The sequence below is a fragment of the Sparus aurata genome, chromosome 5 (genome assembly GCF_900880675.1).
Source record: "Sparus aurata chromosome 5, fSpaAur1.1, whole genome shotgun sequence".
NCBI classification, from domain to species: Eukaryota; Metazoa; Chordata; class Actinopteri; order Spariformes; family Sparidae; genus Sparus; species Sparus aurata.
In genome coordinates, this window is record NC_044191.1 from 1120736 (window position 1) to 1146734 (window position 25999).

The following is a 25999-nucleotide window of genomic DNA, read 5'->3' on the forward strand; positions in this document are numbered from 1 at the left end:
GTGGATAGTCAGCTGATTTCCCCATAAACAGGAAGGGAAATCCTAGCTCAACAAACCAGTCATGAAAGACAGCTAGCTGATTTGTGTATTTGTTTTATGTATCAAGGCTTCAGAGTGAAAGGATGTTCGGCGGGGACGATGAGGACGGGGACTTCTTGTCTCCCACAGGAGGGTCAGTTGTATTTGTTCATGTTGTGCTTTTAGGTGGCGAGCAAGCTAACTAGCTTACAACCATTTAGCTAGCTGTGGTTAAGCTAGCTCTGTCATGTATGGGCAACATTTCTTTTAAATGTTGGCTAACGTTATTTATTTGCGGCCTTGTTGTGGCTTTAGAAAATAAACGAAAACCTTGGCTATTCTTTGTGACTTGTTCTCTTATTAGACGCATATTTCTCGCAATGAAGCAGTTAGTATTCTACAATTATTTTTGTAGTCCATAATTGTTTTTTTCAGCTCCACTGTGAACCTCGTCCATAAAGGTTATAATCGATAAAGTGAAGCGCTCAGGACGCGGCTGCTGTCTGCTGACACTGAGCTGCAGGTCAGAGAGCGGCTAACAGGAGAGGTGGCTAATGGCACGACTCTACTTACTGTTCACATATAACGTTAGCATGCACAAAGTCTTTCCGTCCTGCGGAGCGAGAGCATTATAACAGATTTCATACGGACTCTGGTCTGATGAGTTATTACACATCTTCATGCCTGGTTTGAGGTTTATAATCAGTCAAACATCCCACAACAGCCCATGTGTTGAAAATGCATTACTACATGTTCAGTCTCTCTCTCTCTCTGGGTTTGTGTGTTTACTTGTTACAGGCCACTTGTAGTGGAGGTTGTCTGGAGTTTGACCAACACATGAGTTGTGTCAGGAGTCCAAACAGAGCCTGTCTGTGATGACACACACTCACTTACTATTAATACACCTCACCTCTCAATTATGAGGCGTTCAGTTTTCAGCTTGGCCAGATTTCCATTCACAGAGCTGCGCTGTGCTCTCTGCCACTGCATGACCATTTTGTGACAGCAGCACAGTGTGTGTGTGTGTGTGTGTGTGTGTGTGTGTGTGTGTGTGTGTGAGTGTGTGTGTGTGTGTGTGTGAGAGAGTGTGTGTGTGTGTGTGTGAGAGAGAGTGTGTGTGTGAGCGAGCCAGAGGGAACAAGGGCCTGCTCTGGAGGGAGGAGTGTTATGGCGGCTAATTCCTCTCACATGCTGCCTGTTAGAGTAGTAAGGTGGAGGCTTCTGCCACAGCCCCATCTCCGCTCAGTGTTCACACAGCACCAAGACAGCTCCAAGTTTCTTTTCTCTGCTGCGCTGTTGAATCTACCATGGTGGTGTGACCGCAGCCGAGGACCGGGTGATCGGGGGCAGCCCAGGGTAGAAGCGTTGGGAGGTGCGCCGAGGATTTTGACTCGCACATGCAAACAGAATCGTCCCAGTTCCTTACCATCGGGGATGAGGGCCTGAAGGCGTTCAACATGTCCATCCTGGGAGATTCTAATGATTACCAGTGGAAGGAGTTCCAGGGGTCAGTACAGTTAGCTCGCCAGTTTTCTGAGCCTGAATTCCTCGGAGAGAAATCTAGCCGTGCAGGTTTCAGCCCATCTTTTGAAAATGATGAGGCTGGTAAACGTGGTGGAGACAGCTGTGATGATGTCGCACTGCGTAACGATCGGGTCATGGTGTAGTTATGTCTGCTCTACAACTGCTGTTGATTAGTCGAAAAGTCAAACGCCATCAGTTTAATTGAGTCAAGCAAAAATGTCCTTTCCAGATCCTCAGTTATAAGGATTTGCTGCTTCTGTCTGTTTTAACATTACTCCGGCTGTACAGACTTTTAAACCTTTTGCTGGATTCAGACGGAGGGACATGTAGCTTCAGTTATTCCCGAGAGCTCTGAAATAAAGAAGAAAGACTGTGAGGAGGAACTAACCTGACTTCACAGTCGGAGCTGCGTCAGAGGCCATAGCTTATGTCTAAGACCGGGTTGTTTTTATTCTAAAAGTGGATCATACGTTTCATGGCAAATATAAGCATATCTTCATGATCTTTACACTTGTTCTCCTTGCAGGGCCAAGCTGGCCTCCCTGTTTGGACTAGACCAGGAAGCCAGCAGTCAGGGGAACGAGTCCTTCCAGTACACAGCACCGAAACAGCCCAGGAAGAGCTCGAATTCAGGTGAGAAAGCCACCACAGAGACATCAGCGAGGTCAGATTCAGCCACGATATGGAGGCTGAACTGAGTGTGTGTGTCTGTTCACAGCATCAGCCCCCCAGAAACCAGCTCCACCAGCCGGAGCTCCTGCAGTGTTATTTGCCACGGCAGTCCAAACCTTCAGATAGTGAGTTCTTAATATTTTAAAACCACTTTAACTTTGCTATTTTTTTAAAGTCATTTTTATATTTTCTTCATTCATTTTCTAAATGTCAAACATCCATAGGTGACAACTATTCACTATATTTTAAACCCAGAAAATTATATTCCTCAAAAAATCAAGTCACGGCTTCCCAAAGTCAATTAAATGTGATGAAGTGAAAAGCTTTCCTGCCGTTTCTGTCCCATGTGCAGTATTAACGGACAGTATGTGAAGCAGGGCAAGCTGGGAGCAGCCGTACTTGGCAACCACACAACAAAAGAGGTATGAGCTTTGTTAACTGGTCACTTGTTTGAGATTATTTGTGTGACTTTTGATTTTTATGAATAATGCCCCTCTTTTTTTTCCTGCAGTACAAGCTGCTTCTGTACTTGAGCCAACAGAAACAAGTGGCTGCTGCCAAGATTCATGTGGGCTTTGTTTTCACGGTGAGTGGAGACATGAAGGGCGTTTGATACGTAAAGACAAACGGAGAACCGGAAGCATTCTTGACACTGAGAGGTGATGGAAAACGTTACATGTTGATGGGAAGTCTACTCACGTTTTGAAGCATTTTTGGATCATTTTTAGGTCTAGAAAAGTTTCCCTAAAACTCCTCCAATGGCACTAAAACATACTGGAATCAATTTACCATTTGTTTGGTGAAGATACAAATAATCTGATTGCATCCTCCTTCTGACAACTCAGAATACATGAAGAAAGTCTGCACTGCATGTCAGTGAGCTGGACAGTCGCTTTAGGTCAGTGTTGTCAGCCCCCAAAAAGGATGTGATGTGCATGATGATGCAGGTAGAACATAGTTATTGATCAGAGCAATCAAAAACTGGACAGGTTGTATAAGAGTGATGCTACAGTTTATTGTCTGGTGGTTTGTTAAGAATGGTGAATGTTTCCGTCGGCTGACAGGCAGCACGTCTGTGTCATCGCTGATTAAAAGTCGTCTGTGACTTCTGAATCAAGTGAGCAGCTGTGGACGCAGCAAGAAAGGAAACTGAACGATTCAGAGCAAGAGAGAAAAGAATTGTGAAATGGAATATAACATGCAGACAACAGAATTTTAAAAAACATGTTTTAAGCACATTTTGCAAAGATTATATTTATTGTTAATAAAACAGAATTATTAGCAGATTAGCAGATCGATCATTTTATTATTATTTATTTTTGATATTAAAAGGTCATTTCAATTCAAATGAAATGAACATGTAATTGTCTGATCACGAGCCTTTTCATTGGAAGAACTCAGTTTAAATGTTTTTCATGACTCCATTATGCATTTTTATGCTAAACAATAAACTTTTAGAGCAGGTTAAATCTACATGAGTCCAAAGTTTCTGCTGGTTGGCATCTTTATAAAGTCAGTGCTGTTGACTGTAGTTTTGTGTCCATAGAAATACACAGTACACAAGGGAGATCTTCTTTTTCATGATATGAACTATTCTGTGTTGTTGATTTTATATCCTGTTTTGTATGTTGTATGTACAAATATAGTGGAAAGATAAAGAGAATGGGAGGACCAGCTACACTCTATACACACATCTGTATCTTAAACATTATTCTAAGTTCATTCTAGCTGAGCATGCTATTCCAAATATTAACTATAAAAAATGTATTAAATGTGATGATGATATCCCTTTAAATTTACATGTGTCTTTTTACTTAATCCTTGAATTGATCAATGCAACATTTACACAATTCAGCTGCATATTCCATTTCAGCCTGTCACTGGTTAGATAGATACATTCAAACACAACAAAAAGAACAATAAGTCAAAGTTCATGGCCACAGATTCCACTAGACTCTGTAACTGATAGACTGTGGAGCAAGCTGCTGTGCAGAAAGAGCAGATCACTGGTGAGAAGTGATGCAGCATGAGCTCAAGTGTTGGTCGTCTTGTCTTTTCTGTCTACCTGACCACACGTTCTTTCTCCCCTGCAGGTACAGCCAAACAATTACTGCACTTTTTATGATGACCAGAGGCAGAACTGGTCCCTGATGTTTGAATCAGAGAAAGCTTCGTTGGACTTCTGCAAAGAGGTCAGTGGAGACACACAGGAGGAGAACCAGCACTGAGCTTGTGATTATTATCTGACTAACAAAGTGTGGACCAGGCCATCAGCCCAAGATCCACCAGTGTCAGGATTCAGCTTCATTCGGACCTACGTTAGATAGATAGATGAGTTATGCTGTTTTTGTAAATTGTGATTTTGCTGTTCTGTACTGTACATGCAACCGATGACATGTCTGCTCGCCCTGGGAGGGGGTATTTCCATATTCTTCTTCTTCTCAGTATTGCAGGTTTTTCCTCACTTGAATCGATTGTCTGAGGGAAGAGGATGTTGTTCACTGTACAGATTGTACAGTGAGGCAGTGTGATGGTGATTTTGGGCTTTTGTGTTCACCAGGTATGTTTGGCGAAAGCAAACAGCGCAGCCTCCTTAGACACTGTGGTAGTTCAAGATCTGAGTCTCGGTGAGGGCCAGGCGGTGGAGAGCGGAGACTCTCTGGAGGTGGTGTACACAGGCTGGCTCCTGCAGAACCACGTCATTGGACAGGTCACACGTTTTTTCATCAATGTCATCATTTTGTGACCAGTTCCAGTGGATTTTCTAGGCATTATGTCAAATAACTCAACAAAACATGAATGTCATTTCAGATGTTTGACTCTAACCAGAACAAGGACAAGTTGCTACGACTGAAGGTTGGAGTTGGAAAAGTGATCAAAGTGAGTCAGTACATTACGTACAAATAAAGAAAAGCACTTCAAGTTCAATCCCCATGGAAAAGCTTTTTGAATAGTATAATTATGGAAAATGAATTATTCTTTCCTCTGGTTTTTTCTTCCTCTTTTATAACTCTTACTACTATTTTTTACACTGTCAAGATATTTTCAAAGATAACTTACCACCAGAACAACTGTTCATCATATAAACACAATTCCAAAGGTGATACACAAAGTACCCCGCATGTTGTTGCATTACGGCAGGGCAAACAGCAAAAGTTAGAGAAATCATTGACAACTTAGATCTGGTGGGCATTTTGCCCAGCCACATTGTAAATTGTTCAGAAAACCTGTACTCTTATATATCTCAGGTGTAAGGTCTATGAGCAGGCTGAATTCTCATGACATCCTCTCAAAGTCCAGTCAGCAACTAATGGTGTGGGAGGTTCTGAGGAGCTGCTCTTTGCTTCATGTCTTACTGTTTGTCAAGGTGTACTGAAATTACATCCTCTCACACAAAACTGAAAATAAAGCAGTTTGGCTGCTACAGAAGCAAATGAGTGGGCAAAGTAAAGAAAAACAAAAAACTTTTGTTCATCCCCATGCAGTGTTGTTTTCGTTGACGATGACGAAATTATTTCGTTGACGCCCCTTTTTTTCATGACAATAACGAGACGGTGACGAGATAAACATGGCTCTTTGATGACTAAAACATGACGAGATGTGTGTGAGTTTTCATTGACGAGACGAGAATGGACGTAAATGTTAGTGGGTGGTCTGTCAGACGTTCAAAATGCATGACATCTCTGCTTAATGTTCGTGTAGCAACTGGACAGCCGCTGAGACGCGGGAGATGCTAGCGTCTCCTCGGTCTCTTCCTCTCTGTCCTCTTCGTTGTTCACTTGCTGTTGTAGCAGCAAGCTAGTAACGGTCGCTACTTTCAAATTAAAGCCCCCCGCTAAGACCCCAGTTCTAAACTCAAATAGGGTGCAATGTAAAGCTCTTATTTTGAAGACAAATTTATCATATCAGCACATTTCAACTGTTTTTTCATGAATTGATGCCCTACTTCATCATACAAGAGTGTCACACACAAGCTGTGAAAATAGCAGATCTACAAGTTCAACACATTGCAACACATTGTGAGCTTGTAGATCTTTTTATTGACCTAAATTAATTTGATAAAAGAATATACTTCTTCTTTTGTTATAGTTTTTTACTTAAACTGACTAAAACCTGTTTGAGTTTTCGTCGACAAGAACTGGACTTAAACTATCACATATAGAAGTGACTAAAATTTGACTAAAACTAAAAAGCATTTTAGTCCAAAAGACTAAGACTAAGACTAAATCTAAAATGGCTGCCAAAAACAACACTGTCCCCATGTAAAAGTGTCCTGACAGCCCATTTATGAGAAGCACTTTTCTGTCCAAGCATCCCACCGTTGGCTTCATAACCTTCACCAGGAAGGTTTTCTTTTCAACCATGTCAATTTGTTGGCTGGTTTGTCATTACGATTAAACTAAAACTGCTGAACGGATTCCCACAAAACTTGGATGGAGGACTGGTCTTGGTTCAGAATAGACCCCATCAACTTTTGAATCCAGATAAAGGGACCGATGATGGCTTTCTTGTTGCATCTCTAGTGCATTTGCTCTTCCGCTAATAGAACTAATGCCATAACAATGTGTTTTGAATGAACCAGCCTAAACTGTGACTGCATGATGTTCATCGTCATCATACCATCATGTTATCCTGCCTCTTCCTGTCTCTGTGTGACCAGGGCTGGGAGGAAGGGATGCTGGGGATGAAGAAGGCGGGCCATCGTGTCATCATCATCCCTCCCAACCTAGCTTATGGGTCCAAGGGAGTCCCCAACCGTGTGCCGTCTAACAGCACTCTTATTTTTGAAGTAGAGCTTCGACGGGTAACACCCACTGAATATTTTTTACATTCTTCCCTTATCTGCTTTGTATTACGCCTTTTTAACAGACCATATCTTTTTAATGTGACATAAATACTAAAGTTATGTACTAAAGTTTAACGAGCTGCCACTTCTGACTAAACCTCTTTACCCCTAGTTCCTTGTAATATTGGTGAAGTATGAACAGAAGCTTGTTCCGTTCGTTTTGTGGTCTAGGTGAAATTCTCTAAGGACAGTGGTTCTGACCGGGCCAGTGCCAGCTCCAGAGACTCTGCTGCTCCCTCTCCCTCCCCTGCTCCTTCCCCAGCGCCCAGTGTGGAGAATCTAGCCCCAGATCCCCCAGTACAGACGACAACCTCAGGTCCAGCCATACTGGGGTGAGATTTAAGGAAAATCGTAAACGACATTGTCCATAACTCTTTTCTCATTAAAGCTGATTTGTATGTGAAACTTTATCTGTTTGTCCAGGGATCCACCGCTCCGTGCAAAGTCAAACTCACTCAGTGATCAGCTTGCAGTAAGCGCCCTAGCAGTTTTATGACTTAATAATGATGTGCTTGGATATTATTGTTTTCAGTTATTTTCAGGTTTAATTACATTATATACATCATTTACACATTTCTTTGTCTAATTTCAGAATCCAGATGCAACAAAGGCCAAGCTGATCTCTCGCATGGCAAAGATGGGACAGCCTATGTTGCCCTTCCTGACAGGAGCAGCTAGCCAGCCAGAATCCAGTGACTCTGAGCTGGAGGTGGGTTGTCAATCAACTGCTTTGAAAACACACATTTACATTTTCATTTAGTAGCTTCTTATTAGCTTACTAAGTGAGTTATAATAAGTTGGGGGGGTGGAGTCATGCTATGTGGGGTCAAGGGGAAGTCTGAGCGAGTGGGTCTTGAGTCTTTGGTGGAAGATGGCGAGTGACTCTGCTGTGTACTCTACATTGGTTGGGAGTTGGTTGGGGCGTGTGGTGTGACCGGTGTTTGGAGGTAGATGAGTGCAGTTCCATTGACGGCCTTGAAGGCCAGCACCATCGTCTTGAATCGGTTGCAGGCTGCAACAGGAAGCCAGTGGAGGTGAAGGAGGAGGGGGGTCACATGGGAGAATTTGGGTAGTTTACTTTGACTCAATTCCACAATGTCTGCTGGCTGGAATTCAAAACTCAGAACACAGAAGCTTGGATCACAACAAACAGATTGAGTACGACTTTGCTGTGCCGACATCATTAATAGTTGTTGCTGCTATATTAATGTCAGAATCTTGTATATATAGAACCTTTAAGGGTGCAGGACACAATTTCTTTTTTCTCTTTTTAGAACATTTGTTCTTCCTTGATTTTTGTTGACTGCAGTATCAGTCTCATAGTTTCATAAAGGGGCACGCTACTGATTTGACATGTCATTTACAACTCATGGTAGTGTTGATACAGTTGTATAATTGCATCACTTGAGTAATCTGTGCTTGACTTTGCAGGTGTTGAGTTGAGTGTTTGAAGTAAAAAGATGTGAGAATTTACCAGACTATTACTGGAAGTGTAGGACCTGTATTTTTGGATCTTAAAGGCAGAATCTCTCAGCCTCTGCTGCACTGATTTTTGACTCTGAATGGAGATGCAGTTCAAAGTAGCTGGTGTGCCACTATAAAATGAGTACCTGCCACATCTGGTGTTGTTACTGAGTTTCTACCACTGTGTGTTGATCTCCAGGACACCAGTGGCAGCAGAGCGAAGGATGGGCCTGCAGCTGCATCTCCAGTGCAGCTATCCACTGCTGCCCCAGCTTCAACACACGGTGAGCCTCTTCCATCTGTGTATTCCTCCTGCAGCTCAGCATTACAGGAACACAGTTTCTTATTTTTGTTGACAGTTTACCATTTCCCCAAATTTGATCTGTGAAATTCTATTGTTTTACCTGCAGTACATCCTCATCCCCAAACAGTTCCACCATCTGCCTTAGTTCCTGTTATGACCACTGTAGCCCCACAGCCTGGGCTGCCAGGCAGCAGCCATGCCTTTCAGGTGAGATTTCACCACATTTTGTACTAACTTATCATTGGGTTGCACATAATAACACATGTTGTGTTAATATCTCTTTATATCATTGTGTCATAGCCTTACTCCTACACACAGACCTCTGTGGCTCCATCTCAGCTGCAGCCTGTTGGTCAAGTTTACCCTGCACAAACTGTCCCATACATGGGTAAGAGCATTCAATTCGATTACAAGGAAACCTTTCTGATCAGACCAGAAGAGTTGTAGGTTTATGTAGAACAGTGGTCTCAAACTGAAATTAGCTTGGGGCCATTGCTTGTATTGTCATCTCTTAGGAGGGCTACTTACAAGTACTGCAAGAACGTGCAATAGTACTGACAATCTTTTTTCCCTACTCTTAAATAACCCTGCACTGAACTAACAAATTATACACATTTGGTTTTTATTTTCTTGCCAGACATCTGGCATGCACATTTTCATGTTTTTTAAACAGAATTATACATCTGTATGCATGTAAGGTTTTAACAGTCCTTATAAATGACTTACACTGCTCAAAAAAAATTAAGGGAACACTTAATCATCACAGAATAACACCAAGTCGGTTAACCTTCAGGGATATCAATCTGTGCATTTATGAAAGCAGAACTGTGATTGTGAATCAGTTTCACTTACTTTGGTGCAAATGAAAGTGACAGCAGGTGCAGTGGAGAGGCATCTGCTCCATTGTGTGAGGAAGAACCTCAGGAGCGCTGCCAGAGCTCTACAGGTAGACCTCCACCAGGTTAGAGATGCATGTTTTTAAACAAATTATAAGAAACAGAATCCATGAGGGTGGTAGAGAGCCCGAAGTCCACTAGTGGGACCTGTGTTCACTTACATTTTTTGAGCAGTGTATTTAAACCTTGCGCTAGGCTTGCCATGGTAGTGGTCGGGCTTACAGTGACATTATTTGCCCACCACCTCCACCTTCATTATGCTTTTAAAAAAAATCCACTGTCCTAGTCGCATTTTTATTAACAACAATGATGCTAACCAAAAACATTGCATTGTTTATTGTTGCAGTTCTACGACAGCAGTCTTGATAGTTGATCAGTCTACACAGCTGCAAGACAGTTTTGAATTTGATGTAAGTGGAGAACTTTAAGAATAATCTTTTCTGCAGGTTCCAGTGATGTTACTTCCTTCTTGATGACTGAGGCCAGACAACACAACACGGAGATCCGTTTATCTGTTGGAAAAGTAGCAGATAAAGTTGAACAACTTGCCTCAAAGGTATGAAGTCTGTCTGCATGAATATGTTCTTTAAGCAGCTTTAACAGAATAGAGATACTTCAGGTTCTGCTCTTTTCTTTTTACATTCACAGATAGATGACCTTCAAAGGCAGGGAAGTCTGTCCGTTGGTGTGTCAAGTATGTCGATGGAAACCTCCATGATCATGCACAACATCCAAAGAATTGTCCAGGTACGGTGCCTTCTTACTCCAGTTCTTTTTAGAACACACATTGATTATCTTATTACATCTTTCGGCATATTGGGACTTGTTGTCAGGATTCAAACTGTGTTCCATTGTGTTTTTAGGAAAATGAATGTTTAAAAAAAGAAGTCTTTGAGAAAAGCTCTCGCATTGAGGAGCAAAACCATAAGATCGGTGAACTCATCAACCAGAACCAGAGGTAAGTAATGTAGTCAAATTAGCAGGGATGTCCCCATCAGGTATTTTTTACCCCAATCCCAAACGGAGTCCTTTAATATTTAGTATCTGCCGATACCGAGTCCCAATCCAATACTTAGTCTTAACTAATATTTTCCTGGATAATACAGCTGCATTTAGAAAAAAAGCACCTGCATCCAAGCTGTTCCTTAGTAGGTTTTTTTATTTTGTTGAAACAAAGTATTCACTTTCATACGGCTGTTTCTTATTCTGCACATGCTATTGCAACATTGTCCTCCACCTTCCTTGTGTTAGCAGGTGAGTGTGTGCACTGCACTATGACAGCAGACCCTCGTGAACAGCCAGCTGAAGTGTGTGTGAGACGCAGCCCACGCTTGGTACCTCCATACCATCCATTGCTTTTTTCATATTCCTTATGTAAAATGACGTGGACGTGTTGCTTGTCTATTTCACACGCGCTCAGCATCTCCTCGATTGCCTGTTTTACATGTCCTGCTATAGGGGACCAATGAAACTTGTGTGCATACAACTTTTTAGTTGCAACTCAAAAACTGAATTAATGTAATGTAATGCCGAGATGGTAGGGCATACTGGGGATTCAAAAACTCCAGATGACGAAGAAAATCCTGATCCTCTACCACAGAGATGAGCTGGCTATCCAGAGTGATTCATTTAATGACCTTCTCTGTAATATTTTTGGGGATGTCGTTGTCTCGAGGACATTTTTCTGTCCTTTTGAAAGTATCCTGGAGTGTTTGTCGCTTCAGTATCTTTGCCTGTATAGCTTGAGTGAACTCATTGTATAACTTTGAGTGTTTTCGTTTTTTATATGCTGTATCAAATGAGTGGTATTAAATGCAGCTCTTTTGTTGCCCCTCCGTGCAGCAGTCGTATTGCAGATGTTACATGTCGCCGTTGGACTGCTTTTGCTTTCTAATTTAACTAATTTCCACACTGCAGACATTTTATCCACAGGTTTGCCAAAGTAACGTTACATACGCGGCCTGTGTTTTGCCACAAATTGTGCTATTGACAAAAAATAACCGGGTTTGGGTCCACGTTTAAAATTGCGGATCCCGATCAGAGAAACAATGCCCATATCGGCTCCGATCCGGATCCTGCAGATCGGCTCGGGACATCCTTACAAATTAGTAATCAAATTAATGACTGTCAGAAAGCCAGAACATCATGTCCTACCACTATTTCCTCTATATCGAAAGAAGTCTATGATCCCTCTCTCTCTTGATAACGTGGAGCTCTTTTGTTTAAAGCCACCTTTATTCGAATTGTGTTATTATTTGGTTTTGTTTAAAATGGTTATGAGGATAACTGAGGATATATTGCAAATAGTTTGAAAAGACTAAAAAGGTTTCTGTTCCAGTCTGTTTTTTTCTAGTTGGATGAACATTTTCAGAGTACCAGACTGACTCCTGTAGGTTAAAGAGGAATTCAGGGATGTTTTCCAATCTAAATGTGTTTGAGGTGGATGTAATGTGGTCGTGGTGTGGTTGTCCAGGTACATGGAGCAGAGTAACCTGCTGCTGGAAAAGAGGAACGACTCCCTCAAGTCATCCAGTGAACAGAACCATGCCAGACTGCTGCAGGCTGAGCAGGACAAGGTGAGGATCTGTCTTTAGCAGTGAAGTGGGGAACAACTGATTGTGCATTTACACTGTAACAAGCATGATATTACTTTCTTGCACTGCTGACAGACTCCACTGTCAGTCAGAAGATAGAAGTTTGTGATGGACCCAATCCGTCATATGCACTGAGAACTGGCATTTATATACACAAATCCTGAGAAGTACCGGAAGCAGTCAAGTAGTCATTAGTGGTGGTGTCTCCCTACAATATTTACAGATTTCAATGTCTTTTAGTGCAAGTTGACCAAATAAGTGAAAGCTTTTCTACTTTTACCTTTACTTGCTCTGTAATGTTTTGAATGTGATGTCTTTGAAGTCAGGAAGAACCTGTGCAGTTCTGACAGCTGCAACTTTAAGAGAAGACTGAACGTTAAATACACAAGCCTTTACTTTGTGAAGAGTGCTGCTGTCTGAGACCAAACACTAAACATAATTACCTATGTGTGCAGAGGACCAAGACATTTGCCAGGAAAGGATCAAGAATATTATAATTATCTTTAGGGCCCAAGCACTCACACTGCGAGGCCCTATTGAATCTGTAAGCATTATTCTTATTCTTATTTTTATTCCGCAACTTTAAGCACACTTTTGGAGGCCTGAACATACCTACATGCGATACTGCAATCTCATTGGGTGTGGGTGTGGCCAGGGGACTCTATAGCGCCCCCCACTCTAACGCCCCACCTCCTACATGCACATGTATTGACAAAATTCGGTATGCATATGTATCATTACCAGATGCAAGGAAAACAATCTTGGACATACACCCCCTCAGTCCAACAGGAAGTCGTCCATTTTGATTTTGACGCCATTTACACACATTTTCATGCCTCGTATTTTAACGAACTCCTCCTAGACTTCGCATTAAGTCAGTATCATCCTCAGACCTTGAAGATGAAATGTTATTTAAAAAATGTGCCTACGTCATACAGTTTCGTCATGAAGCATTAAGTCCTTATAACTCCAACATACACTTTCCCATCTACACCAAATTGGTCACACATGTAGAGGGTTTCACCCTGAATACGTCTCTGCATCAATACTGTGTCATATCCATAGCTCCAACCACTGGACACAGGAAGTCAGCCTCATATCAATCAATCAGACGTCCTACATGCACATGTATGAACGAAATTCAGTATGCATATGTATGACACCAGGTAACAGGTGAGCGCGCCCTCTGACGGTGTCACAGTGCTACGTGTGTGGAGCGAGGGCCTGTTCATCGCTGCTTGCAGCTTTAATTGTATTTATTATTGACTAGTGCATTGCCCGTAGGAAGCATGTATTCCTATAGAAGAGTGGGAGGTTAAGGAGCTTTTTCATGGATGGCCAAATGAGGTTGTGTTTGAAGGTGGGACGTCAGGGATATAAGCGGCTGTTTTGGACTACTTTTGATTATACCATTATATTTCACCTTAAAAACTATTTACCTTGTCTTGTTTGGTGTCATTATGTTCAGCACAACCTCACATATGTGACTGTACAGTTATTTTTTCATTTTGACATATTAATTAACACAATGGACCTAAAATCACAAAATAACATAAAATCAGAGTAGAAAAAGTTAGATTTTTTAACTGTGAAAACCACAAATATGTTTAATGGACCAATTGCATGAGTTATAATGCAAATATAAATTGTTGTTTGCTAAATTGGTGCACAAGTTTTTGAAATTTACAAAGTTATATGTATCTATTTACATTTAAATGCAGGCAATGCCTCAGGCTCCTCAGCTCATTCCTGCCTGTTCCACATTCAGCCGTCTCCTCCTTGTTTTGACTCACAACACAAAAAAACGACTACACTACACACTAAAAACACTACACCAAACACTACATTACTCACTAACTATACACTCCAAACACGCTATATGTCACAAATCTCTCAACTCTCAAAACTCGCCATCTCTGTCACTGTCTGTATCACCGTCCCTCCTACAACTTCCCGTTCCTCAACAACCAAACTTGCTGCTTGGACACTTTCGTGACAAAAGCCCGTTTTTACCGTTTCTTCCTGCACCAGACACAAAGCAAACGTGACGGCAATGTTCGCGAAAAAGCGTGGCGGACATTATTTACCCTAAGTCTGGTTTTGGACGTGCCTGTCCGTTGACTCGGGAGGTGGGCCGTGTGGGTGGGTTAGCAGCTAGCTACACACGAACATCCACAGATTCTGATTCCACTTTGTTGTCCTCGCGTATCCGGATCTCCTCAGACCCGAACAGACTCGGTCCGGACTCGTTTAGTCTCATTAATACACAACAGTCAGTTTAGATGCACAGAACAGAACGGGACCGAACCACCGGCAAAATCCCGGTCCAGCTCGCACCGATGCAGGTATCAATCTGCTTGTTTCTTAAGGTGTGTCGTGGGCTTGAGCTCTGCAGTGATTGGCTCTGGTGTGCACATGGCCACGGTGGCTAAGGTTGACAATACTAGCGGAATTCATAAAGCATTTCTGAAATCATTTATTAACGGTATCATTGCAGTCCAAACAAATCCGACGTTGCACACCATTGAACCACGCAGCAGCCATGTTGAAACTCTCAGGTCAGTCTGATCCTGATCCGCAGAGATATTTGAGGAACACACACACACACACACACAGGCAGACAGACAGAGATTCCTTGCTTTTATAGAGAGATATTATTTTTATTGTAATTCTGAGTGACCTGTAACATTAGGCCTAGTTGTCGTTTTCTGTGACAAGCCCCATTTTCCCTCTCAAACAATCCTTTGTTGCCATATCCAACTCATGTCTGTGCAGGAGACATGAGAGAAAGATGTTTTTAAAAGTGTCAGTGTGTTCAGTTCAGTTTTGTCACTTCTGACTGAATCTCTGGTTTGGAGTTTAGTTTCTCTTCTGCGTCCTGGTTGGCACTTTCAGACATCTGCTTTATTTTATTGTTTCATCATGTTCGCATTCAGCGTTTCAGAAGCCGTGTTAAGTTACTAATGGTGAAAGCCGAACATTCCCTATTTTGCTTATTCATAATATAATAATAATAGTTTTAAATAACAAAATAACAGGAGCTTTTGTAGAGAAAGATTTATAAGTAATGAAACATGTTTTTCACCAAAAATTAGTTGAGCTTTGCTAACAGTGATTCTTCACTTATATACTGCCGGTCGGAAGAGTATTGACAGCGAATCCTTTGACCACTACTCGGGACAACGCACCTTCAAGCAGGTGGCCCTGTTGTAATGAAGACGTAAAACACTGCCACGCTAAGCTGACATGACGAGTCAAAAAAGACTGAAAGTATTCACCATTTCACTATTTTTTACATGACAGTGACAATTGACAAAATAACTTCCAAACTTACTGAACACTGAGACTTAGTTTGGTATTAGAGAGACCTTCTGTTACATTTTGAATAGTAAAGCAAGAGCACATGCATCATTATCTTTTCTCCAGTCAAATCTGAATTTCACATTAAGATTTTCACTTGAGTAATGCCCCTCATATTCACAACTATCAGTGGTGTTCGGGTTGCTATGTATTGAATAATTCACGCTCTGTTTCCAGTGACAAATCTTCTGCTAATGGTAATTGCTTCACTCTTCTCCGACTGCTCTCTGCCTGCTCATTTGCACTGAGGAAAATCTAGCATTTACTGCTCTCTCTTCTCAGCATGCCCCGACTCAGGACCTGGGCTCCGGCCAGGTGAGCCTGTTTTCTCTGTGTACTGCTATGAGACTGGGGTCAAATAGTATCTGCAAAATGTGAAAACAAAAGTCTATTTGCAAACCTGCAGCTGTTTTGAGCAAAAACAGTAAAACCAGCTCCTCAGTGAGTTTGTCATTTACAGTTTTAACTCAGGAGGGAAAAATGATTTTGGAATGGTTTCCATTTAGAGGAACCCAAACCGATCAGGCCCGTGTATGGTAAAGCTCATCAGACAAGTTCAGTAGTAAGTTCAAACAGCCTCTGCAAATACATCTAGTTGACTTTGGATGCAGCTCTTTGACTACCCAGCTGATCTGACTATGCTTTGTCCTGGTCGCTCCTCACTTCCAAGCAAGCTACACAAAATGTGTACAAGAATTATGTCGAACTACTATTTGACCCAGATCTAACTGCTGCCACTGGATCATCCTGTTTAGATCATACGTCATGAACATTTGAACTAACTTTTCCTTCTTCTTTTTCCCATCTGTCTCCTTTTCCATTAGTCATCACTTACCATTTTTCTCCCACAGGGTCTTGCTGCTCACATCACTAGCACTAGAAGCCACTCATCCAGGCTGTCACTCTCTTGTTACACTGTGTCTGTGCGGCCTGGGTTTTACTTCACTGTACACCAACTGTAGTTATCCCCTCCTCTCACCCCTTCCACCTATCTGCCTGCATCCCCATCAGGTTCGTCTGACAGAGGATCTGGCTTCGGCCACGGCCCGGCTGTCTCAGCTGCAGCTAGAAGCTTCAGCTCACCAGCAAAGGGCCGTGGAGCTGCAGACTAAACTGAGCTCAGCTCTGCAGGACAGTGAGAGCAGGAGCCAGTGCATCGCTGGCATGGAAACACAGCAGGAAGGTTTGTGCTGATGTCAATTTCATTGTTTCTTGTTTTTTTTGAGCGGTGTTTAACATAATTTGGGAGGCTTTAAATCCTGAAGCTGTCTTGTATAAAGTCTTCCTTCATTGATATAAATGGAAACTGTAATACACAGAGCAGCAGCAGAATCTGTATCCTCTAAAATGACAATAAGTTGACTTAATTTCTGCTGGTCACTGTAGTTATCATCAAATGTTACTTTTAACCAGCGCTGCATCACTACGATGTTGGTAGTATATACAAATGAACGATTGCAGCCATCAGTGGGAGTGTTTATTGATCCTTTGTGTTGCAGTACATTGGGGTTATTGTTATAGGTTGTAGGTTTTCTAGCTTTTGAGCATAAGGAAATATTACAGCCATGTAGACAATACAAAAAATAGTCTTGTGTGTCTTTCTACTGCATAGACAGCCCAGTGTCATGCCAGGACCATCTTTCCATCTGTGAAATAGTGGTGCTCTATTAGTGGCAACAGGAGGATGAATGTGTCATTGAGTCAAAATAAACTTGGAGGAACATGTCACCCAGTGCACGTGTATCTGTACTTTGGTCTTACAATGTGATTTGTTGATTGTTGAATTTGAGGCCTTCCATTTTGGATAGTCATCCTAAACAAAGGAGTAGAACTCATGTGACTTGTTGATCATATCGACATTTCTCCATCGGTGCCTGTAAGGAAGGACATCACCTGAGTCTGAAAATTACTTCAAGCTTGGAATCATGAAAAGTGTGATTATTGTTGCATGTTAACAGGTTTGGAATGACACTGAGTTGATGGCAGCTTCAGATAAACTTTGAAAGACATTGCTTGTATCATCTTTAGGCAATTCGAGTAAACTGCATGTACAAAGAACATGTCCCAGGAGCATAAAGGGCAAAAGAAAATCATGTTACGTGCTAACCGACCAAGGCCATGTTTGCCCAGCCCATGTTAGAATTATAGAAACAGTGCTGTGTTTATGTATTTCAGAGCTGAAGGAAGAAGTAGAGCGGGTCCAGGCTCAATATCGCACAGAGAAGCAAAAACGCAAAGAGATGGAGCTGAGAGTCAACAACATGGAGGAGGAAGTGCAAGACCTAAAGACTGATAAAGAGAGCCTAGAACGAGTGAGTATGCTTCATAATGTTGTCCTTATGTCAGTGAAAGTGGACTTTTGGGTGTCGACGGAGCTTATGCTCTTAACATCACAGTAACCAGGAGTCACCATTGAAACAAAGACAATGTGTTCAAGAATTAAGATTCAGAAAGAATTCAGGCAGGAGTTTTTGAAATGCTAAAAAATGTTCATGTAAATGCTGAATAATGGTTTGTTTCCCTCCCTTTAAGACACTGTCAGAAAGGAAGAAGAAGTGGCAGGCTGAGCGTCAGCGTCGGGATGAGGAGTTGGAGGAACTCCGCAAAAGCAGCCAGCAGGAGCTGGACAACCTCCGAGCTCAACTTCGCAAGGCCAGGACCAGCACCGACAATGCTGCATCTGAGCAGGTAATATCTAAAGAAAGAGTTTTTTGGCAAATATATAATATTTACTGAAGTAATAGGAATAATACAGTGAGAGTTTAATCATTTGCAATCATTCTTAAGTAAATGACAAACACCGAAATTTCCCTGTTTGCAGGACAAATAAAGAAATTCTGATCCTGATTCTGAACTCCCCTAAATATTGATATGATCTGTCAAACAAAAACATTTTATTGAGGCTTATACCTCAAGTGGCTACCACTAATGGTATACAACATGTACATGTTGCAGTTGGCTCAGCTGCAGGCGGAGCTGGAAGAGGAGTGGAAGGGGAAGTGTGAGCAGATGTTGGCCTCCACTAAAGAGCATCACAGTCGAGAGCTGGCTGAACTAACGGAGCAGAGGGATGCTTTGCAGAACAAGTTAACCCAGCTGCAGGAAAAGGTAGACAAGCTTGCCATGATAAAACACAAGTCCATGCAATAAAATCAGAAGGTTCTTCTTATTGTTTGTTGATTTCCTGCATTGAAGTCACCTGAAAAGTAACCCTTAAGGATGTCATCATGGTTACATAATGGAAAATGTTGGAGATCAAAAATGTTGTGTAACTCAACCATACTAGGGTCGAAAATCAAAGCAAAAAAATATATATATATACTGTTCTCTGCTGCATTGATTTTGACCTTTTGTTTTACGTCTCTTGTAAGTCTTTTGTTATGAAGCAGAAATTCAGGAAAAAAAAGTTTTTTCAAAATCAGAAACTTACAGCGACTCCTGAAACAGATGAAAGAGAACCTGATGAAACTGTGAACTAAAACAGATGTCTGAAAGAGCAAACAGGGACGCTGAAGAAAAACTGAACTTCAAACCACAGAGACTCACTTACAAAAGTACTCAAGTTTCCTGCTATATCAGATCTGAAATGCTCAAAACTATCTCATGCTAAATAAATAGGCAAAGTACCATGCGTTGTTTTGGATAGGATGTTGGCTAAGAAAAGCTAAAACAGCAAACTAGATCGCTCGATAGCCGTTTTAGCTTATCAGCCAGTAGTAGGTAGACTTTTATGTAAACTACTTTACTTTTGTTGTTGATAAAATGAAACAACAAGGTGTAGAAAAATCATTAGATGTTTTCAGTTCTCAAAAGTAAGAGTAAAAACAGACAGTTTATCTCTGTGAAGGCCTGGTTTCCCCTGTAATGCACACATTGTTTAAACATATATCCAGTCAAGAACCCAATGCTTTAGGTTGTTCTTTAATCTGTTTTGCAGCAACCAGTGAGTTTTAAAAAGACTTTGAACTTGGAGTCACCATAATTGGAACCAGAAAAAGTTAGTTATTAAAATATTATTAAGATCCTTTGTGGTAAGTGTCAGTGTGTAATGTATTATTGTCTTATTTCTGGCCTCTCTCACTCTCAACAGTTTGCAGTTCTAAAGCAGTCTAGAGATTCAGAAGAACAGAGTTTGCTACAACACCGCGGGCAGACTGAAGAGCTGCAGGCACTTCAGAAAAAAGTAAGATGGATGACTTGTTGTCAGTCGCCTGCACTTCTAATTAGATTAAATGGTCATCATTGGCAGGGAATGCATTTGTCAGGGACAACACGTTTACATACGCAGCTGCCATTCAGTCCTCAGGAAAATTATGTTTGCTGCTTTTTATATTCAGGGTTACATTGCTACCACCCCGTTCCTCCACTCAGATAGTTATTGAATTTTATTCTCTTTCAGTACACAGCCTTAGAGCAGCAAGGAGTAGCTGTAAGAGAGCAGCTGGAGAGAAGAGTGGCTGAACTGGAGAAGAAACTGGGTGAGCAAGAGAGTTCAGGAGACACTGCAGCAGAGGTGAGGAGTCCTACATGAAAACACACACACACACACACACACGCACACACACACACACACACACACACACACACACACACAAATGGAACAAAAATGGAACAAAAATGATGGTACAGAACCTGTAAAAACGTTGGTTTGCAGCTGGAACCAAACAATGATTTCATTGACCTGAAGTTGGAACCAAAGTGGGCATGTCCTGTTCTGGTCAAAATTGGCAGAGAAGCGGACAGGTTCAAGAGCTAATGTGGTGGAAAGGGACTCGAGTGAAAATCAAAGATGAGCAGCAGTAGCACGTTACCACCACCAGATGTCAGTGAAGGATTGATTGACCCTTCAGTCCCGCCCACTCCCACTGGGCGCTACTGCTAATTAAAGCAACATGATGTAACTTTTTCACCTTAAACTAACAGCATCAGAATCATGTTAATGGTACAGTGTCTTGTAACAGGGTGATTGGTGTCTTTACCTCTTGTGTCTGCCCTGTGTAACTGCAGTGAGGGTAGAATCGCAGCATTACATACATGTTCACTTCAATGCATCACTTTGTTCTGATGTCATGAGTTTGTTTCTAGTTGGCATCCTAATTTATTCTGTTCCACACCTGGGATTTGTATTTACCACAGTGGTGTTGCACTCACAAACTGTGGGGGGCGCCAAATCACACAACTTGCTTTAAAGTCCGACACCCAAAGATCTTCATGTATGTGTAACAGACCACTTTGTAGTGCTTTTCGTGAGAGTATGATGTAACATAAGTGCAACACAGTTTGTATAGGATTATAATATTACTGATATGATCATTTAGTCAGTGTGATGCATTTAAATAGTTGAGTTGTGTTGTTGCACAGCTTTCAAATACCAAAAGGAAGGACCATGACCTTTGAAAAGAGCTTTTAAGTCTACAGAGAAAGTGCAGCCTATAGAGTGTGGACACTAGAGACTTCCACTGACCGAGCCAGCTGACTTCCTGTTTATCGCCTGGCTAACTTGAATGTGGATAAAAATAAAATAATTGTGAGGCTCATCTAGACCCTCCAAATGTCACTGGACCTCATGGCTCAAATTCTGACAGTGAGTCATTTCACGGAGTTGATGCACAAAAAAATGTGTATACAGTTTTACAGATGTTTCTCTCACAATGTTAGCTTTATGGGAGTGTTTTTGGGCCGCAGTGCATCATGTGAAAATGTAATTACACGGTTTGGCCACTGCAGAAATTAGCTTCAAAGCCTGGAGCTCCTCCTGAGGGCTTGAGTCCATCCTGTTGCACCACCATGTTCCTACAGTGGATGCAACTGAATCCTATATATTGTACCTTTTAAACACTGTGACAAAAAGATGTAGAAATGTATGAGTATTATTCTTTGACAACCCTGTAAACAGAACTACTTCATTCTGTAAATTCAAACATTTTCAACAACAATTCATGAACATTTTACATTGATTTATCACCGTCATTTTTTCAGTCAAAGAGTTTTAGATAACTTCCTATATATAGTCTCATGAAATGATTGTTTATGTTTTGTTTTCATGTTAGCATAGAATATGTATGTGTAACCACATATTGTAATGCTGCATGTCGTGGCACACACTTGAGGTACAACCTTTGTTTAAGTGTGAGTGCTGATGTACAAGTTTGTTTTGTTAGAAAAGGTTTAAGGCCAAAGCATGCATAATGCATTACTCGTCATTTTTCACTTGCAGGTGAAGCGTGTGATGAATGGTGTGTTTCACTCCCTGCGAGGGGAGTTTGACCTCAGTGAATCCTACAGTGGCCAGGCTGTGCTGGAGGTGATCGTCACTACCATTAAGGTCAGTTCCATTGCCATAAAATGCCAAAGCAGCCTTTCTGTGGCTGACTGGATCGTCAGACAAGGTTAATGGCATGTTTGCAAATGGTTAATATATAGAAATGAATGTATGATGAAACAAGGTTTCTTGTATCCAGTTCACATATGTATCATATTATGCAAGGTTAAACCAAGTGTTTGTTTGCTTTAAATGATTTTTGCACCATGGCAAAATGACTCTCACTGACTTGGTTTTGCAAAACAAAACACTAGTGCAGAGGAGTTGTTTTGGTGAACTTACCTCAATCATAGGGATATTTTCTCCAGAATGTAACCCTGCAGCTGCTCAGCGGTACAGCCGGATCTTCCCTGAGACAGAATAAGAATGAAGAAGAAGCAGATGCAGAGGAGGAGGAAGAGAGTGATGATGTGAAACAAAGAGAGGAGCCACCTCATCAGAATGTACATTTGAATGGAGAGAGAGAAGTCACAGAGGAAGAAAAGGAGGAGGAAGAACATGATGAGAAGTCAGATTCTCACCAAGTCAGTGAGACCCAGATTGACCAGGATGTAGCGGCAGAGAAGGAGGCAAACAAAGTAACTGAGTCAAAGACACAAAGTCAGGAAGAGGCCTCAGTATCCACTGATCTCCATCCAGTTTCATCAACTGAACTGAAACCGCAAGAGACAGCAGCAGCAGAGACAGAACTACAGCATGAGCTGGCAGACAGCTCTGTTCTTAAAACCTCTGCGGAGGAAAAAGACACCAGCAAGTCTGCAGATCCAGATGATGGACCAGGTCAAAGTTCACCACCTGAGGATGGACCGGAAACGGTTGTGTCAGAAAGGAATACTGCTGTGAGCACCAACGTGGTCAAGGAGAACTTGGATGATGGAGGGCATGTAGGAGGAATGAATGCTGCTGCTCAGAAAGCCTTTGGACCCCCAGAAAACCCACCACCACCACCCAGTACACTTCAGAACAGCTCAGAAGAAGCCACAGGGTGAGTGCTGGTGTAAACACATAAAACGTCAGATTATTATCCCTGGCAAACCAGGTGGCTCTCAGTCAAATCTAATAACTGTTCATTCTGAGCAAAGTCAGGCCGCTAGTGATTCCACTGACACAAGCAGTGTGATAGATGTGATGCAGAATCACTGCTTCACCCATCAGGTGATGCACAGCTTCACCTGATGGATCATTTTATTAATCTGCAGGAAAAACTGCCAACAAGTCAGACAGCTCACAGCACACAACATGTCAGACGCACAGCTTTGTCAGCAGTAGTAACACCAGCACACAAACACATGTCGCAGGAGGACAAGCCTAGCAACCAAATGAAATAAACTACAGTACAACTCAAAAGTGATGCACCTGAAAAAGGATCAATAAAACAGGCAATTGGTATATTAAAAAGTAACAATTGTAAAACTTTGAATAAGAAGTCCTGAATGCAGCATACACCGCAGTAAGCATTGCCAACTCCAGCCACCTTGACAACTGTTACAGTTGAGATGACAGCCTGACAGATTTGTGGAGCTATCACCAAACCAGGAGGTAAAAGTTCTCATATCAATATATTGGCCTATATACACACATTTTTTGCAGTAATCCCTCACATGTGGTTATCTTGTGACAAAGAAACGCAAGGAAAAAAATCTTACAGATCAACAATAAACTTTTTTGTGTCAAAGGACACAATCAGTGCAGTGAAACAGTAAACATACTGAGAAAATGTATAAAACTGATCCATAGCATCTTTACTGCATTATAATCTCTACTGAAAACACATTTTCCTATCGACACACATCGGACTATATGTAAGCATTTGTCTTCCAAAGTTTTGAAAATGTTTGAATTGCAGCTGCAGTTCCAACAACGACTGCCTAATTTGAAACCTCTCCCAACTGTACTGAGATGAGCTGAAACAAACAGCTGGTGGGCATGAATGGAAATGAATCTAATTGACCAGATTTGATTTAACTTGACAACAATATTAACACATTTGCGCCCTTCATCTCCACTAATGAATGCACGTATTCCTGCAAACTAACTGCTCGCTTCATCCCCATTTCCTTTTCTCTTTCTTCGTCACTTTCTTTTTGTGTGTCCCCCCCCTCCCTCCTGTCTGCTATTCTCTCAGTCTGACTGGGGGAATGGGTGAGGAAAATGGAGAGGAGCCATTTTTCCAGATCACAACTCCTGCCAAACCTCCTGCAGCACCCAGTGAGGAGGAAGAGGAGGATGAGATGGTGAGGAAGGATCAGTGTAAAGTCTCAGATAATTCAGCACTCTAACACCGACCCCATCCACTCCCTTTGTGTTTTTGTTTTGTGTCAGTGTTAAGTCCATCAGTGATGTTTCATCGCTACATTATTCTTCTTTCCAGACATTCAATTCTGCTCTGTATAAGAGAAGTCCATGCATACAACTTTCATGGACAGAATTCAAGTTTTATTTCTGTTGTTTGTTTCTAGAGCTTGAAGGGGCGTCCGCCTCCTGCCCCTCTGTTTGGTGATGATGAGGAAGATGATGATCTGGACTGGCTGAACTGACAATAATGAAAGTCTGCGTCTTCATTTTCAACATATGAGACAGGCACAAGGTGCTTCAGCAGCTCTCTCTGCGTGGTGGAGCAGTCTAGAATAGGAGAGAAGCTGCTGATGAATTTGATTGGAAAGCGAGGTCAGACAGCCGGCTCTTCACCTGACAGCTGCTGCCACAGCAGGGAAAAACTTCAATTCCCAGCTGATTTTTCTTCGAATAACAAGCCTGTAATTCTAATCAAAACAAATACTTTTTGTTGATTATGTTATATCTATGGGTGAAGCAGTTTAAAGGGACATTTCACCCAACAATCAAGAGTGCACACTTCTCCTCATACCTGTAGTGTTATTTATCCATCTATATTGTTTCGGTGTTTGCTGAGTTTTGAAAATATCAGCCATAGAGATGACTGCCTTGTCTCCAATATAATGGAACTAGATGGCACTCAGTTTGTGGTGCTTAATGTGCCCAAAAAAATACCTTGAAAAACTCAACATTAATGTCTCTTCCCAGAAGCCATGACATCATTCCCCAAGATGATCCACACACCTTGTTTTGAGCAGTTTCATGTAGAACCTGTTTCCTTGCCGTATCATCGCACAGAAGAAAGGATAAATCTACTCATGGTCAAGAAGCTAGCTAACTGAGCTAGCTAAAGTTACAGCACAACTGAGGGGAATGCTGTCAGTGTTTGTATCCCAAACCATCATGGTGTCCTCCATTACTGTAGTGCAGTAGAAAGGAAATAGTTCTGACATGAAGTTTCTCACAACAAGGGTTGTGGATTATCTTGAGTAATCTGGTCATGATTTCTGGAAGGAGATGTTGTTGAGTTTTTTTTAATGTAAGACACTTTGAGAACCACAAGCTCAATATGTTGTAACTAATGCCATCTCGTTCCATTATATCAGAGCGAAGACAGCATCTCTACAGCAATATCTCCAAAACTCAGCAACTCACACCAAAACAGTCTACTTGGATAAATAGCACAACAGGAAAGAGGAAAAATGTGTATTCTTGGTTTTGCTTTGAACTGTCCCTTTGAATGTACAATTTTTACATGGCACTGTAGCAGATGAGTTTGTTGAATCAGCAGTAAATCTGATACCAGTGGTTTGACTGTACCATTACATGGTTTTTAATGATTAGCTTGCTGCTTTAAGAGTAGAATTTTTACACAATTTGCTAACCTGAAATTCATTCCAGGAAATAAATGACATGGAGGCATGTTGTTATTTGTGTGGCATCAGTTTTGTGTGCAGTAATTAAGGCAAAATGTAGTTTCAAACGTTATACTTGTCAAACCTTTGAAACGAATAACCTGAGCACTTGCATATTTTCCTGAAGATTCATTCTTCATCAGTGTATGGATGAGTTAATTTAGTGATGTAAATCACTTGGAGTAGTTGCTGGACAAGAAAAGTGCTGTAAAAATAAATGTTCTTATCTTAAAATTAGCATAGGAACATT

The 25999-nt window shown here is 41.6% G+C and overlaps 1 protein-coding gene across 3 annotated transcripts; it reads left to right on the forward strand.

Moving 5' to 3' along the window:
* Positions 1 to 25764, forward strand: fkbp15b (FKBP prolyl isomerase family member 15b). Of its 3 annotated transcripts, XM_030417386.1 has the most exons (30): positions 1 to 172; positions 2069 to 2175; positions 2261 to 2339; positions 2567 to 2636; positions 2726 to 2800; positions 4308 to 4406; positions 4775 to 4924; positions 5026 to 5094; positions 6875 to 7018; positions 7232 to 7392; positions 7484 to 7532; positions 7653 to 7769; positions 8724 to 8808; positions 8935 to 9035; positions 9129 to 9216; positions 10171 to 10280; positions 10373 to 10471; positions 10588 to 10682; positions 12198 to 12300; positions 15961 to 15993; positions 16690 to 16861; positions 17854 to 17990; positions 18211 to 18366; positions 18634 to 18786; positions 19769 to 19861; positions 20078 to 20191; positions 21896 to 22003; positions 22309 to 22985; positions 24126 to 24234; positions 24460 to 25764. In XM_030417386.1, exons 1-30 carry the CDS (start codon positions 123 to 125, stop codon positions 24535 to 24537), a joined length of 3681 nt encoding a protein of 1226 aa, XP_030273246.1. In that variant the 5' UTR covers positions 1 to 122; the 3' UTR covers positions 24538 to 25764. The 3 variants fall into 3 exon arrangements, with proteins under 3 accessions (XP_030273246.1, XP_030273247.1, XP_030273248.1); XM_030417387.1 differs by lacking the exon at positions 15961 to 15993; XM_030417388.1 differs by lacking the exon at positions 24126 to 24234 and having other exon boundaries at positions 24460 to 24595.
* The last annotated feature ends 235 nt before the right edge of the window (positions 25765 to 25999 follow it).